General features: G+C 39.5%; 1 protein-coding gene across 1 annotated transcript; it reads right to left on the bottom strand.

Annotated features, from left to right (window-relative positions):
• Nucleotides 1-248: 248 nt before the first annotated feature.
• LOC128328755 (sterile alpha motif domain-containing protein 9-like) lies at nucleotides 249-16473 on the bottom strand. Its single transcript, XM_053258816.1, is given in 4 exon segments — nucleotides 249-5629; nucleotides 5898-5976; nucleotides 15347-15385; nucleotides 16339-16473. Coding segments are annotated over 2 exon segments (4818 nt in total). The 5' UTR covers nucleotides 5912-5976; nucleotides 15347-15385; nucleotides 16339-16473; the 3' UTR covers nucleotides 249-825.
• Nucleotides 16474-16866: the final 393 nt, after the last annotated feature.

Raw genomic sequence — 16866 nt, 5'->3', positions numbered from 1 at the left:
TCTTATTGGTTCCACGTAATATTCTAATTTTCTGAGATTGTGGATTTGGGGTTTTCATGAGCTGTACGCCATGATCATCACAATTATAACAAATTAAGGCTTGACTTATCTCGCTTGGCATGTAATGCGTCTGTCTCATATATCAGTTTTACCTTTTAATTTGCATTACTGAAATTAATGGACTTTTGCACGATATTCTAATTTTCCGAGTTTCACCTGTATAATAAAACAGAAACATGAATAAGTCATTTAAAATTAAAAACAAAAGAGATAAAATTTATTTATTTATTTAATTTATATACCAGCTAGTATAAAAATTTTAAGGCGGTATACAGAATTAAACATAAAATATAATATAAAACATTAAAATTCATAAAAAGATAAAAATAATAGATAAAAACACATTAAAATTCAAAAGTTTAAAAACTGAGACCATGTTCCCAAGATCAGGTACAAGGGATAAAGAGCATTGGATCTAGAAGCCTCTTGTGTCCAGCTCAGCAGGGCTCATGATGTGCAAAAGCACCCTTTGCAATGGGATCCATGAATGTCAAGAAGTGATTAACAAAAAGTTGCCTTGCAGCATGTAATGCAACAGGTTGAGTTATCCAATGGTTTTGGTGTAATCGTGAAATGATAATTAGACTAATTCCTGGAAGATGAGAATATCAAGAGCAGGCAGCATGAGCAACTACTATAGTGATATGGGGAAATGTCATGTGTCTTTTGCAACTACAGACAAAGGAGTTGTCGTGTTACATTTACATAACAATTTTAACACTTTCAAAAACTGTTAAACTATTTCTAATTGATTGGGAATATAATCTAATTCATTATTTCTATGTCATAGGCTATTGGGCCTCCAATGGAAAACCCCAAATAAAAAGACACTCGCTCTATGCTCCGGCCACTCTTTAGCTGGCCTAAGAAAACGGGTCGTGCTGGTATTCTGATGTCTTCATCAATACCGTAATCCACATAGACAATATTATCTTCAGCCTTGCCAGTCAACCGACGCAAAAGCTTTTTGGCTTGATCTGTTTTCCATATCTCTCCACTCTGCCACAGGGCATTCAGTTGATCACTCATCCTGGTCCTCATACTGGCAACAGACTGATCAATTTTTCCTTTGTGAATGAATTTGTTCAGATTGCTGCCTTTCCCAAGGTAGAACAGTGCTATAGGTTGCTTGGAACGGCACATTTGCCAGTACTGCCCATTAAATGCTTTCTTCAGTGAACCAATATATTTTTCCATTTGTTTAGAATCTTTATCTAGCTGCTTTTGGTTTTCAGGCCAGAACAATAATGTTGCTAAGAAGTATGGTTCGGAAAAACGATACTCTAGACCTATTGACTGTAGAATTGTTCTGAGTTGTTCTTTCAGTTTGAGAAAAGAGTGCACTGTCTTAGATTCTGGATTTAGACAATGGAGGACAATGTTGGCCAAGATAAAATTCAGTTTGTCCTTTTGCAGAGATTTGGTAGCGCTCTGAGTAAGCAAACCTGTATACTTCTTCACTATGTCGTCCATTTTGCTTATAGAATTTTCATGATTGCTGAGATGTTCTAAAAGTCCAGAAAACTTGTCTGCTTTGGAAGCTTCTAAACTCTTCCTGTCATTTTCCATTTGCAAAGATGAACTCAGTTTTGAGTTCATTAGCCACTCAAAATCAGTGTGGCAAAATATTTCTGCATACGTTTTGAAAAATTCTTGAACCTTCCTTCGTATTTTGAGCTCCACAGTTTCTTTTTCGGGGTTCTTTGTCTTCAGAAGGACAAAATAGTTATCAAAAAAGTCAAATGCTTTTTTTAAACTTGCTTGCAAATCACTTAAGTAACTAGCATAATCCTCAAGTGCCAACCTGTATTCTTCACAGGCTGTATCATTTGTGGCTTTTGGGATACCCCAATTTCCTGACAAGAACTGTAAGATATGTTTTCTAGAGAGTTCATCTTTTTTGTTGAACAAAGGAGTACATTTAATAATTTCTATAGTATATAGACCAGTTTCTATTTCTCCTAGGTAACCAGATGTATTATATATTTCATATCTTCGTTTGTATATTATACTCTGAAAACATTCTCTTTCACTGTCTTTATTTTCAGTTTGTTGTTGGGATTCTTTAAAAGCTTCTGAGGCGTACTTTGCAAGACTCAATAAATGTTTCAGGTCATCTACAGGTATGATAGATATTGCTGAGTTTTCTTCTAACCAATATTTTATCTCGCTTTTATAAACTTGGCCCAAAGTGTCTGATATATATGAGTTATTAGGGGCACCTTTTTTAGCTTTTCTAGCCCACTCTAGCGCATGATCAAAATGCTTTTCCTTGATATAGAAATGTCTTGCTAAGGCTTGGCTAATAAATACATTTTGGTTGAATCTATAAGTCCCCTCAGTTAGTACCTTTTCAACTTCATTGCTCCCTTCTTCTTTTTGAATTGCCTCAATTAATGGGGAAAACAAAGTGTCTGTGTCATCTCCATGTTCCCTTCGATGCCTTGTAAGTAGCATGCTTTGTACATCTTGTTGGAGTTTGTCTCTCCCTATGCCAATGTCATAAAATAAATTCTGTCTTAACAACAAAAGTGTAATCTCACTTTTAGCAAACTTGTATGTTTGTTTAAATTCTTCTAGACACTGTTGAGCAATCAGTAAATGACTGATCCGCACCCCTTTGTACCGTCCACGTTCCTGCACTTCTGTTTGTATTATGATGTTGGAACAATTTCCCATCTTGTCATCTAAGCTTTCTCTTTCCCAGAAAACCTTTTTAGTGCTTATTCCTAAAAATTCCTCACATTGTGATACTGAGATTGTTGACTCTGTAACATAAGAATTTAAAAGTGCCAGAAAGGAAATGAGTTGAGTTTGCTTGCTTGCAACATCAAAACCTTTTAGTGTGTTCTTGACTACATTCTCTATGTACAGCTGATCAAAATTTTTTTTCATAATCATAAATGAATAGAAATCTTCAGGATGGTTATATTGTTTTTCAATTTCTTTCAGCTTTTCCTCAAAAGCCCTCTGTTCTTTCATTGATAGTTTTTGATGCAGAGCAATACTGTTCAGGCTGTTGCTCTTTGACCTTTCTCCAGGATTCTGGGATCTCATACAATTTAAGATGATGACCAGTGGACTTTCATATATAATGCCCTTTTCAGCTATAGCAGATTGAATTGCATGCTGGAGCAAGTAAACATTTTCTTGCTCTTCAAAGTCATCCACGAGTAGCAATACTGGCAAATAGTCAAACTTGTTTGATGCCCCGTGTGTAATTAACATGGTCAATTGCATTCCTATTTCTGCAAAATCAATAGTTTTGTTTTTCAGAACAGCACATCTATATTTCTTCCTCAATTCCCAGAGAATATGCATGGCTAAAGTAGTGCCACCACAGCCTGGATGATGGTAAAGGTTGATCATTTTTGTGGGGGATTGTTTTGGGTGCTGAGACCCTGACTCAACTAGATTTTCAAGCTTTTCATATGCATCTCGTTTAATAAAAGGCAAGCAATAGTTTTCAGAGGAGAAATAAAAATTCCACCAAGATACTTTCCCACCACGATAAAAATGTTCTTCCTGGGATTTTTTAAATTCAGAGAACCGAGCTTTATCTTTCTCAATTTCAGTATCTTTGCATTCATTTTCACAAAGAATTTCCAATGCAGTCATGAAGTCTTCTTCTTTTTTTGAAAGAACTGTAGAAGAAAACCCTTTTGAAGGTAAAAGCCTTTGAGATGTTTGAGTCACTGATTTTAGTTTTAGGACAGTACCATTCACCATTGCCAGGGTTAAGTTAGATATGGATCTTTCAGCTAATGTGTCTGCTTTAATGAATCTGGCTTGTAAAAGATCTTCCCAGCGTTGGTATGTTTGTGCTCCAGTACAAATACACAACATGTCATCAAGTCCTTTCAGTTTTTGATAAAATGCACAAAACACTTCAATCATGGGATCACCTGGATCTTCCACTTTGGACAGCAAGAGAAACACTACCAAATATTTCCCTCTTTGCATTGTGTTTCGATGGGAAAGGAATGAAATCAGTTCCCTGACCTCATCAGCCCTTTGTTGCTGCCATGCTTGAGGATTCAAGGGCTGGTATGCATCACTGTTCAGGTCTGACCTGCCATTGCAGAAAATCCAACTTGGCTGTTGATAAAGATTTAACTCCTCAATTGTTTCAGAAGCTGAATTCCCAGGCTTCTGGTATTGCTTTGGAAAATGAAGGTTTGCAACTCTGTTTTCTCTGAATGCTTTGGCCACACCAGTACTTACAGACTCGGGATCAAACTCTAGAACAGCAAATAAGTTTATTTCCTGTAAGAAATTAACATGCTGTGTTTGATCTGGATGGCATTTGTTTGTGACTAAAATATACCAGTCATAATAGGAGTCGTCTAGCAAATCTCTATTGCCTGTGAGTAGCCTGACCAGCTTGTGACCTTCACCATCTCCCTTCCTTTCCCCTGCTTTATGTTATTTCTCAGCTTCTTGTCTAGATATTGCTGATGTTTCCAATTTGGACTTAAATAACTTCTGTTCTGTTTTAGAATTGAGAATGTTTTTAGAAGCTGCACCATCTCTTATAAATAAACAGTCCATCCATGTTTTATTCTTAAAGTCATATTTCTTAGTAGGGAAAAATTTAGATTGACAAATCAAATGTTTTGGAACTACATCTACTTCAATAACAAATGTTTTTGATGCGATGCTATTTTGCTGTAACACTTCCACAAACCTGGGTTTCCTAATGCAATCTTTTGCAATACCAACATTATTTCCAAAGTATTGCTTTATCATTAAGTCAAAGTAGTTAATATATTTCTCCTTGTTTTGGACTTCCACACCAACAATTTCCCCGTGAGGATCGTCTAATACTCCTAAGTGAATAGTACCATTGGTGCGAGAGTTCATACATGCTGCAGTGAATCTAAAAACTTCATTGCAGAATTTCATCTTCAAATCCTCCTCTGTTGAATTTTCTGTGTTTGTAAAGAGTTTAAATTCATGGACTGGATCAATTAGATTCAATGGCCCTGTTTCAGGAATATGAAGGACATAATGTTCTATATAACGATGACTGTTGTGAAACTCATCAAAAGGATATGGCATACAGGTTTGTCTGGTTGCAGACTGATTATTTCCATTCTCCTTCATGCTTCTCATTGTTTCTTGAATCACAGCATCTGAAGTTCCAGAGCATTCAGATCTTGAAAGCAATGTTGGTTCATGGGGATCAACTGCATTTGATTGCTCATCCTCATTCTCTTCCATCCCTGCTCTAGCTTTCTCTTCCATGGATGTTTTAGTATTGAGAGCCCCTGTATTTTGTTTTTGCTCAGAAACCTTGCTACTGCCTTCACCTAGATCATCATACTCTATTAGTGCATGCATTATTTGAATAGCAGGGCCATGGGTTATCCCCATCTCTATAAGGTCTTGTTTTGTTGAGAGTTTCAAAGTGGTGCCTGTCACATCTTGATGAAAAAGAGTATCACCATGTTTCTCCTCCAGTTTAAGTACATTGGTCACCCATTGTTTTACATGTTCTTTTGTCCAGTCCTCAATTTTTTCAGGCAAATTTAGCTGGTTACTTTTCTTTGTATTGTTGCCTTTAGTCCTTTTAAAGAAAAAATAAGCAAAAATTACTAAATACAATACTGTTTTTTTTTTTTAAAAACTATATAAAAACATTTTACAGCTGAAATCACAATAGTCTCATCTTTCACTGGGAAAAACTTTATGTTCTGGATAGCATGGCTTGGGGAAACTGACTAATTTCCTAAAAATAAAGTGAATGTGAAAACCCTGATGTTTGAATTTCATTATCAGTTTTCTGCTGATTTTCATTTCTGCTGAATCAGCAGCAGCATTGCAATTCAATATACCTTTTCTTCTTCATATTTGAGTTTTTCTGTTGAATGAAGGGATGTCTTGCTCTTTCTTAGTAACAAGAAAGTTCAAGGTCTGAAAAAGGAACAAAAATTATCTTCATTTGAAAACAAACAAACCCAGTTTGGCTTCTATATCTATACAACACACAGAAGGCAAACATCTACATGCCTATTCATTCATTCATTCATTCGATTTCTATACCACTCTTCCAAAAATGGCTGAATCTAAAAAGAAACATAAGATAGACACCAGCAACAGTCACTGGAGGTCCTGTGCTGGGGGTGGATAGGGTCAGTTACTCTCCCCCTGCTTAATAAGGAGAATCACCACGTTAAAAGGTGCCTCTTTGCCGGGTTAGCAGGGAAACATCTTTAAAATGTTTCATGCTGAAAATCATATGAGACTTGGTTAGTAACTAGGAAAACTGCCCTGCTTCTACCTTTCAGTCTATGATTGTTTCTTGTTTGTTCACTGACTCCTGAGAAATAAAGTCTATAGGAAGCCTCATCAAGAAGATACAACCATTTGGGATTCCTCACTATTCTTTTCTGACTTGGCTCAAAAGCACTTTTTCTGCTTTGTGTCTCTTGACTCTGCTTCCTGAAACACAGGTCCTGTTCCCTCCCTTATTTATTTGGATATTGATGTTTGTATTCTTAATCAGTATCGGCCTTTCTTTTTTGATGCTATAGCTACCAGTGGAACAGAATGTTTGGCAGCAAACACAGCATTCCTAACTTTGTGCTTCTCACCAAAATGGAAAGCAGTGGAGTGAAGAGGCAGGCAGCATACTTAACCCTTCTCCTGCTAATTGTTTTTTTCCTGTGCAATCACCCCTCATGGCTACTTCCCTCCACCTCCCACCTAAGATTCCGAGATGAGTTTGCCTACCTTCTAGGAAAAAACATATAAGAAGGAAGGAAAAGCATATAAGTGAGAGGAGAAGGGTTAAACACCCCACGTGCTGCTTCTACCCAACAAATGTCCTCCCCATTTATCACTACTTTGCATATCAACAGCAAAAACAGGACTGAGAATTACAGGGTTTTTCTTGAAACTACCTTCACTTTCCTTAATCTATAAGAAATGTAAAGGGTATGTATGCTGATTCTTGTACTGAAAGAATATGTGATAGTATGTTGTGAAATATTACAAGACCAGTAGTCTGCTCTTGCTTCTGTATGTTATTAGTAGGGATTTGTGAATAGATTCGGGTACAAATCAATTTGTACCTGAATCTAGCTGATTCGGAGATTTGGAGACAGAACAAATCGGCCCTGTGGTTCATTGGCTAGATTCAGATCCAAATCGAATTGTGCCAGATTTGATTCGAATCAATTTGAGATTCAGATTCCTCCAATCATTTCCTTAGATTCCCAGCTTTCTTTCTCTCTCTTTTTTAAAAAAACCTAAGCTCTAGCCCTTGTAGAAGTGGAGTTATGGAGCAAAATGTGTGGTCACTAGTTTTCTAGTGTTTGGATTCTTTGGTGTACAATAACTCTTCCTCAATTAATCCCTATGAGGATGGCCATGTGCCAACTACACCCATCTCCAACCTGCAAGGCAGTGGGGTACTTCTCAGTTTATGTTCTAGGAACTTTTTCAAGTATTTAGACTCTGATTATGTAGACAAGTTGCTTGGGGCAGTGGGGCCTACCATTTGTTCTCTGGATCCTTGCCCAACTTGGCTGCTTCTATCTAGCAGGGAGATTGTTGGAAATGGCCTAGTTAATATCATTAACTCATTGCTGAGGGAGGGTAGGATGTCTCCTTGTTTGAAGGAGGCAATGATTAGACCACTTCTTAAGAAGCTTTCCGTAGATCCGTCAGTGATGGATAGTTATAGGCTGGTCTCCAATCTCCCATGGTTGGGCAAGGTGACTGAAAGAGTGGTGGCTAACCAGCTCCAGGTGGTTTTGGAGGAAACCGATTATCTAGACCCATTTCAAACTGGCTTTAGAGTGGGCTATGGGGTTGAGTCTGCCTTGGTCGGCCTGATGGATGACGTTTACCAGGGAATCGACAGAGAGAGTGTAACTGTGTTGGTTCTTTTGGATCTCTCGGCGGTGTTTGATACCATCGACCATAGTATCCTTCTGGATTGCCTGGAGGAATTGGGGATAGGAGGCACTGATTTGCAGTGGTTCCGCTCCTATCTCTCAGGCAGATTCCAGATGGTGGAGCTTGGTGACAGTTCCTCTTTAAAATGGGAGCTATTATATGGAGTCCCTCAGGACTCAATTCTGTCATCAATGCTTTTTAATATTTACATGAAACCGCTGGGTGAGGTCATCAGGAGAGTTGGTGCAGGGTGTTATCAGTATGCTGATGACACACAAATCTATTTATCATCATCATCATCATCATCATCATCATCATCATCATCATCAGGAAATGACATTCACTCCCTAAATGCCTGCCTATGGGCAGTAATGGGCTGAATGAGGGATAACGAAGCTGAATCCAAGCAAGACAGAGCTCCTTATTGTGGGGGATTGGAATTTAAGGGATGAGTTAGATCCTCCTTTGCTGGATGGGGTTATACTCCCCCAGAAGGAACAGGTATGCAGCTTGGGAGTGCTCTTGGATCCAGGCCTCATCCTGGTATCTCAGGTGGAGACTATTGCCAGGAGCGCTCTCTATCAACTTTGGCTGATTCGACAGCTGCATCCATTCCTTGAAGAGAACCATCTCAAAACAATGGTGCATCAGCTCGACTACTGCAGTCCACTCTACATGGGGCTGCCTTTGTACGTAGTTTGGAAACTTCAGTTAGTTCAAAATGTGGCAGCCAGTTTGGTCTCTGGGGTAACTCGGAGAGACCTTAAAACAGTTGCACTTGCTGATGATATGTTTCCGGGTGAAATACAAAGTGCTGGTTACTACCTTTAAAGCTCTGAATGGCTTGGGTCCGGGCTACCTTAGAGAGTGCCTTCTTCAGTATGATCTCCATCGCTCATTGAGGTCATCTGCAGAGGTCCGTCTCCAGTTACCACTGGTACGTCTGGTGGAGACTTGGAACCGCGCCTTTTCTGTAGATGCTCCTGGCCTATGGAATGCACTCCCAGCAGATATCCGCAGTTTAGGCTCACTGTTGGCCTTTAAGACAGCCCAAAAAACTTATTTGTTTGGTCTGACCTTCCAAGGTTTGTAAAGTGTTTTTTTTTAAAAGTATTTTAATTGGTTTTAAATGGTTTAATTGTTTTTGAATTGTTTTTATATTATTTTTAGCACTTTTAATACACCACTCAGAAGTTTGTGGAATATAGGCCTGGAATATAGGCCTGTGTCTGATTTCATTTTATATTAAGAAATGAAATCACACCTGAACTCTGGGTGAACTGCCTGCTCTGCAAAGGGAGAGGCGCATTCCAGCATTGCATTGTGAACTGGATACTTAAGAAAACACAAAGAGCCGGGCCTGTGCTAATCAATATGCTAAAATGTAACTCACTATCAGATAATGTCTGTGCAAGAAATCTATGCTAATCATTGTCATTGATGGCCCTGCTATGCCCAAGGGGGAATTACTCAGTTGCTGTCTATAGAAATTCCACCTTAGGAGAACACCTGTAGATTTAGTCTTTCTACTAACACTTGCTCCCCCTCCCGCTCCCTTCCAAGTGCACAGTTTGCAGAAGATGAGATTCAGATTTCTCTGAACTGGCCAATACCCTGAATAATTAAAAGATATTGTCCAGAAAGTAATAGCTTTGTCACCCCTTCTGGGGAACCCAGGAAAAGATGAGATTTGTATAGATCAAAGGAAAATAAAGAGTAGGGGTCACTAGACAGAGAGTTTAGCAGTTCTGTGCCTACGGGCAATCCTGCTCACAGAAGCCATCCCAGAGTTGGCTGCTAAGCTGCATGGAAAAAGCAGGAACTCTGCCCATGGATGCTCAGCTGTGCCCTGAGCAGACTGCAAAAAGGCTCCTGTCTCCTACCAAAGGCCTGGCTTCTTCAACTGAAAAGATCCACCACTCTCAAAGCCTCTGATCCTGGGTAATATGCTGCCTTCACAAGCCTTGGATCCTTACTTTCCTCCTTCTTACTAATCACTACTAACCCCCCCTTCCTAAGCCCCCCTCCTCCTCCTTCTTTCTCTGCTTCTCTCTAAATGTTTTATTTAGGACGTTAGATTATTAGATATCTGTAATTACTGATTGCACACACATATGTACAATCCCATATGTTAGGCACATTACACTACACCTTGAATCGGAAACGTGTTTTTTATGTTTTTATTTTGTCCTGATGAGCAACTTTTTCATAATAAAGCCCATTGAACTTTCTGAGTGTGTCTCTCTCTATCTCTGTTTGCGCGCCCAGATCATACATGGTCACCATCTCCAAGAACCAATTCAGTTTGTGTATGATGTGACTTTGCCTCTTTCCCTCTGAGCATGTACAGAGTGCGAAACCAGGCACAGTTCACAACACACTGTGTTTTGAATTTTGTGTTTTAATGTCTTTTTAAAGTTGTTGTACACTGCCCAGAGTCTTTGGATGGGCGGTTTATCAATGGAATGAATGAATGAATGAATAATAACCTTTCCTCATAATGAATCCCTATGAGGATTCATTACACACCAAAGAGTCTAAACACCTCAAAAATTCCAAAAAAATAAACTGAGTACCCCAGTGTGTGTGTGTGTGTGTGGGGGGGGTGGTATTGTTGGCACATGGCAGTTGAAAGTTGGCACTGTCCAATGTCAGTCAAAATGAACAGAAGAAATGAAGGTGTGCAATGAATCCTCATAGGGATTCATTACAAGGAAACGTTATTAGACAGCAAATAATCCAAACACTTGAAAAACAGTGATCACACATTTTGTTCCATAACTCTACTTCTACAAGGTATAGAGCTTAGTTTTTAAAAAAATTAAAGCTGGGGATCCATGTTAAGGTTAGCATAGGATTCAAATCCCCATTATTTTCTATGGCGGAAATATACAAAATCAGTAAAAACTAAAAAGTTTATTAAAAATCATCTAAGTGCCCTTGAAATGTGGGTGGTAGGTGGCACCCATGAGGACCTGCCCACCACCCAAATCTGGTGCCCATAGGACCTTTATAAGTGGTCCGAATCAATCCCAATCTGAATCTAATCAAATCTGGAGTGATTCGGAGGGACAGATTCAGATGCAAACCAAATTGGGGGTGATTCAATTTGGGCACAAATCGAGAAAAAAAAATTGATTTGCGCACATCCCTAGTTATTAGTGCATTCCTTCAGAGAATAACTGATAGAAAGAGATGGCTTTTCAGTATTCAACTTTCCTTAGGCTGGGCCGTATTTCAGAAGAAAGAGAAGAATGGGCTACAGTTTTGCTTATCTTGGTATAAGCATTTCACCATCATACAAAGATGAGTAGTGCCAAAGCAGCTACTGTATTTTAAAATATATCTACAATCTTCCAGAACTGTTGAGCAAGAGCAATATAGAGGGAGAGATTAGTCAGGTTGACCTCCTACCTTCCTGCAGACATGCATTCAGAATTATAATTTATTTGATTGACAAGTGCTGCCTCAGTAGAGCTATCCATTCTTTTTCATGCATCATGTCACAAGGATGACATTTCCTGGCTTCAGAGCATTTAGCTTTTGAAGTGTTTTTACTTTAACTTGACACGAACAATTGTATTTAGCATTGCTAACAGAGCTGAAGATGCAACCAAGCAAAGACTATAATATTTTGTCTTGCACTCAATATAAGGAAAGTAAAGATAAGCAGCCCTTAGCGTTCAGCATAATTGAAGGAACCTGCCCCCCCCGCCTTAATTTTTTTTTTTACATGTTATCAAACAAATCAATTGAATTGGGCATTCATATAGGCAATCACTGTGTTTCTTTTTGTTTTCCCTAGAGAGGAATATGATTCATGGAAAAGATATGGAGAAAAGAAAGGACATTCCCTACTAGGGGATGTTGCATCAGGCTTCTGAAATGACTGTTATTCCAAAGACCACTCACAAAGTTCTTCATGTATGGTCAGATATTGCATAGTGATTGCTGGCCTTAACAGTATGCAGTGGCTGAATATGGAAGTTTTGTGTATCTTATCTGGCAGCTACAGACTGCTTGACTTCCAGCTAGGGGAGAAAGGGAGGTGTCAGCAAATGTATAACTTCACGTCGGAGGCAAAGGGGTGTTGTAGACTGGAGTGTGGTGGGTGGTAGTGCCCAAGGGGGGGGGGGGCAGGAAGCTATCAGAATTATTTGAAAGGAATTGGGCAAAGGGCTGATTTTTAAGTGATTTTTGAAGTTTATGTATCTTTAAAGTTTTTCTTCATAAAGAAGCATGGAGGTGTCAGCAAATGTATAGCTTCACGTCGGGGGCAAAGGGGTGGCCTAGAGCAGAGTGTGGTGGGTGGTAGTGCCCGGGGGAGGGGGGAGGAAGCTATCAGAATTATTTGAAAGGAATTGGGCAAAGGGCTGATTTTTAAGTGATTTTTGAAGTTTACATGTCTTTAAGGTTAGCAAATGAGAGTGGATTCATGGTTTGTCATTGAAAATCTAATATGCTACCAAAGAATCTACACTCAGAACACCTCAGAAACAACACAACCCAGTACCCCATGGGTTAGCACCCCATGGGGGTGGTTGGCACCCTCTGTGCACTAGACCACCACTCACTCTGGGCCACCCCAGTACCCCACAAGTGGCTTTAAGGTTTTTCTCCATAGGGAAGAATGGAAGTTTCAGCAGCCCCATAATTGCACTTGGGGGTGCTGGGGTGGCCCAGAGCAAGGGTGCTAACCACCCCCATGGGTTGCTAACCCATGGGGTAGTGGGTTTTGTTGTATCTGAAGTGTTCTGAGTGTAGATTCTTTGGTAGCATATAAGATTTTAAATGACAAACCATGAATCCACTCTCATTGCTAACCTTAAAGACACATAAACTTCAAAAATCACTTAAAAATCAGCCCTTTGCCCAATTCCTTTCAAATAATTCTATTGCTTCCTTGCCCACCTTGGGAACTACCACCCACCACACTCTGCTGTAGGCCACCCCTTTGCCAATAGGGGATAATGGGCTAGTTAAGGTCCCATTATACCCTATGAGAAAAATCATTAAAACTATTTCAAATATTCATTAAAAATCGTAGGAGTGTCCGATTGCTTTGGGGTTTGGGTGGTAGGTACCCATGTGTGTAAGCTACCACCCCACCCACTTTTGGAGGTTCAAACTCGAATTGAACCAGGGGAAGGTTTGAGCAAAACCAAAACCGAACCTCCCGCTCCTGGTTCGAACCTGGCTCAAATTCAAACCGAACCGGGCAAACCAGTTTTGTGCACATCCCTGTATCTTGCCTATGTGTTAATCCACCTCAAATACATGTGTGTGTCCTATTTCTGCAGTTGTACCCATTTAATAGGAGACAGTTACAGAAATTGACTGCATTCATTGATACTGTGATTTTACACACAGGACCACATTATATTATAAACTTTCTTCACAGTCAGTCAGTGTAGAAGAGCTCAGTCATTGGGCTGCATTCTATGCTCAGAACCAGGATTAGAGATGTCACATTTCCAGGAGTTTGGAAACCATGGGAAAACTCCTTGCACCACTACATAGCTGTGGGTTGGATTGGAGAGCCTTTGGGGCCATATGTTTGACACCCTTCATAGTGCTGGTTAGCATTCAGAGGTCTTGGTTAAAGAAGCCACACTTAAAACCTGATTTAGCTATTAAAATATTAGTAAAAATAACAGATGTTGGAATCATTTATGACTCCAGAGGGAATTAAACCCTATCATATTGTCAAAACACAGGTAAATATCACAAGATACTATGGAGAGAAGTACATAAGAGTAGCCCTGCTGGATCAGGCCCAAGGTCTATCTAGTCCAGCATCCTATTTCACAAAGTGACCCACCAGATGCTCCTGGGAAGCCTGCAGGCAAGAGCTAAGGGCATGTCCTTTCTCCTGCTGTTGCTCCCCTGCAACTGATATTTAGAGGTATCTTGCTTCTGAGACTGGAAGTGGCCTATAGCCCTCAGACTAGTAGCCATTGATAGACTTCTCCTCCAGGAATTTATCCAAGCCCTTCTTAAAGCCATCCAGGCTGGTGTCTGACACCACATCTTGTGGCAGAGAATTCCAAAAAAATTAGTTATGCGCAGTGTGAACAAATTAATTCTTTGTTGGTCCTAAATTTCCCTAAAATTGGAGGGAAGTAATAAGTGGTGTCCCCCCCAAGGATCTGTACTCCAAAAGGTTCTCCAGACTGGGTGTGTAGGTGACAAAATGGCAAATGTGGTACAATGTTAGCAAGTGTGAAGTGATGTATATTGTGACAAAAAAACCCAACTTCACATATACACTGATGGGGTCTGAGCTGTCAGTGACTGACCAGGAGAGAGATCTTGGGGTTGTGGTGGACAGCTCATTGAAGGTTTCAGCTCAATGCATCGCAGCTGTGAAAAAGGCAAATTCCATGCTAGGGATCATTAGGAAGGGGATTTAAAATTAAAATGCTAATATTATAATCCCCTTATATAAATCTATGGTGCAGCCACATTTGGAGTATTGTGTACAGTTCTGGTTACTGTATCTTAAGAAGGACATTGTAGAACTGGAAAACGTACAGAAGAAGGTGACCAAGATGATCAGGGGCCAGGAGCACCTTCCTTATCAAGAAAGGCTACAGCATCTGGGGTTTTTTTAGTTTGGAAAAGAGGCAACTACAGGGAGACATGATAGAGATGTATAAAATTATGCATGGAGTAGAGGAAGTGGATGGAGAGAAATTTTTCTCCTTCTCTCACAACACTAGAACCAGGGGTCATCCCATGAAAGTGAAGACCGGAAAAATTAAGAACAAAAGGAAGTACTTTTTCACACAGTGCATGATTAATCTATGAAATTCTCTGCCACAGGATGTGGTAATGGCCACTAGCGTGGATGACCTCGCATATATGCTGAATTTGATCACATGATGGTCGCTGTTCCCTAAAGGTTCTGTGACACTGACATCTCACACCAGGCGGCAGCATACCTTCCTGCCCGCGCCCCCAGTTGTCCTTCTCTTTAGGATATGACCAGAAGTTGCTGACATGCCTGCGCACGCCAGCACGGGCATGCAGCACATGTGATGTGTGTGCACCCGTGCCTACAGGCGTGTCAGCAACATCCTGTCATATCTGGAAGAGGAGGGCAACGGGGCAGCAGGGAGGTACACTGCTGCCCTGATGGGCTGTTAAAAATACCGACACCAGTGGGAGGAAAGCGGCAGGAGTGGTAAGTGCACCCTCCCCCCGCTCTTAAAGGGAGACCCCCGCCGCCTTCGAACCACCCTGCTGCGGTTCCGTGCACATCCCTAGTCACTACCCCGTGAAGATAAAATGTGAAAAGACAATCATGCTGCCTTTAGCTTGTTGAAATACGTTAATAAATAAGAAGAATATATAGTACTGTACATGATCAGATACTTACATGTTAGCTGTCATCAGTTGGTACAAATTTTCACAGTACCTGAATTGTAAAAAAGATTTGTAATACGATGTCCTATTATGTTCACTTAATAATAAATATTCATTAATTCAAGCATTTATGGCCTTCTCGTATATCTCCATATTCATATTTTCCCACATTAAATTCCATTGTGCAAATTTTAGATAATATATCACTATTCACATTCATGGCTCTTCCCATGAAGAGAGAACACAGGACTGGTTCCGAAAGTGAACAATCAAAAGAGACACAAGGGAGACGAAGAGGAAAGGGAGAGAAGTGCAACTGTGAGAGAGCTGGCAATGAATATGTGATTGTTTCATGTATGCTTCTTTACCCTTAGACATGATTTTCGGAAGAACTGCAGTGCTGAGAAAGGAAACTGAAACTAAGTCATTTCTTGAAGTGAGGGCTTTCTGTTTTTCTATGTAATCTTCACCAATAAGTTATTTGTTTGTAAAACTGTCTTTTGTACTGTTTTGTCATGTTCTTATTACAAATGTTAAGAAACTTGCATTTTAAAATGACTTGGGAACTGCTTTATGAATTATTCAAAGCAGACAAAAATTGCTGGCTGTTGTTTTTGTGTTTTAGAAAGGAAAAAGAAACAGTAGCATGTTTGGTTGCATACTGAATACTATTTCTAAAGTCTAATGTTTTCAGTTTTGTTTTCTTGGTATCGAGGTAATATTATTTGGACAATGTTTGGTTGCTACAATAAGCATTTCTTAGTGCTACAAAAATAGACTAGGTTGCCAATATTTTGCTTCCTTCTTCCAGTAAGAACTCCACAGAGATATGTTCATCAGATACAATAACATTCAGAACTCTTTTATAAAAATTCTACAAAGACAATATGATAGTCTAGAGATTTCTGTTATAAGATGAAGAATGCAGTCATCTGTATATCTATATCTGCTTGACTTTTGAGGAAAAATATCTTTCCAGCATTTACCTCTATTTAAATCACTTACCAAGACGTTTATGCAAACTCTTCTCTGTCGTAGCTGGTTGAATAAACTTTGTTCAGTAAGCAAAACTGAACAAAAGCAAAGGATCTCTGTTCTTGCTTTTATTGGCTACAAAAGGCAACCTCATCTGTAAGATAAATTTGCAAGAAACTAAGAAGCAGTTACGTTTTTGCCAACTCCCCATCACATGACCAGCAACAGGGTGATGTGGTTCCCCCACCCACATATTTCCGCACCCATTTTTGTTCCTAAATAATGTATTATATAATAATTGTTGCAAGTGACACCCAAACCACCTGAATGTTATATTCATGAATCTTTGAAAGCTTCTGATATTGATACTGTAACAAAAATGAAAGAAAACACAAACACCTTTAAAGTTGTCTGCACTTATACATATAGTGGAAATGATCTAATTCTAGGAATCCACAACTGAGAGTTTTTCATTGTCAGAACTCATCAACACTGTAAGACTATACTGACATGAAATGCAATTCATAAACATCATTTTATTTTAAAACCCATTACCAT

This window comes from Hemicordylus capensis, chromosome 6 (assembly GCF_027244095.1).
Source record: "Hemicordylus capensis ecotype Gifberg chromosome 6, rHemCap1.1.pri, whole genome shotgun sequence".
Lineage (NCBI taxonomy): Eukaryota > Metazoa > Chordata > Lepidosauria > Squamata > Cordylidae > Hemicordylus > Hemicordylus capensis.
This window is presented reverse-complemented; position numbering and strand designations above follow the sequence as displayed.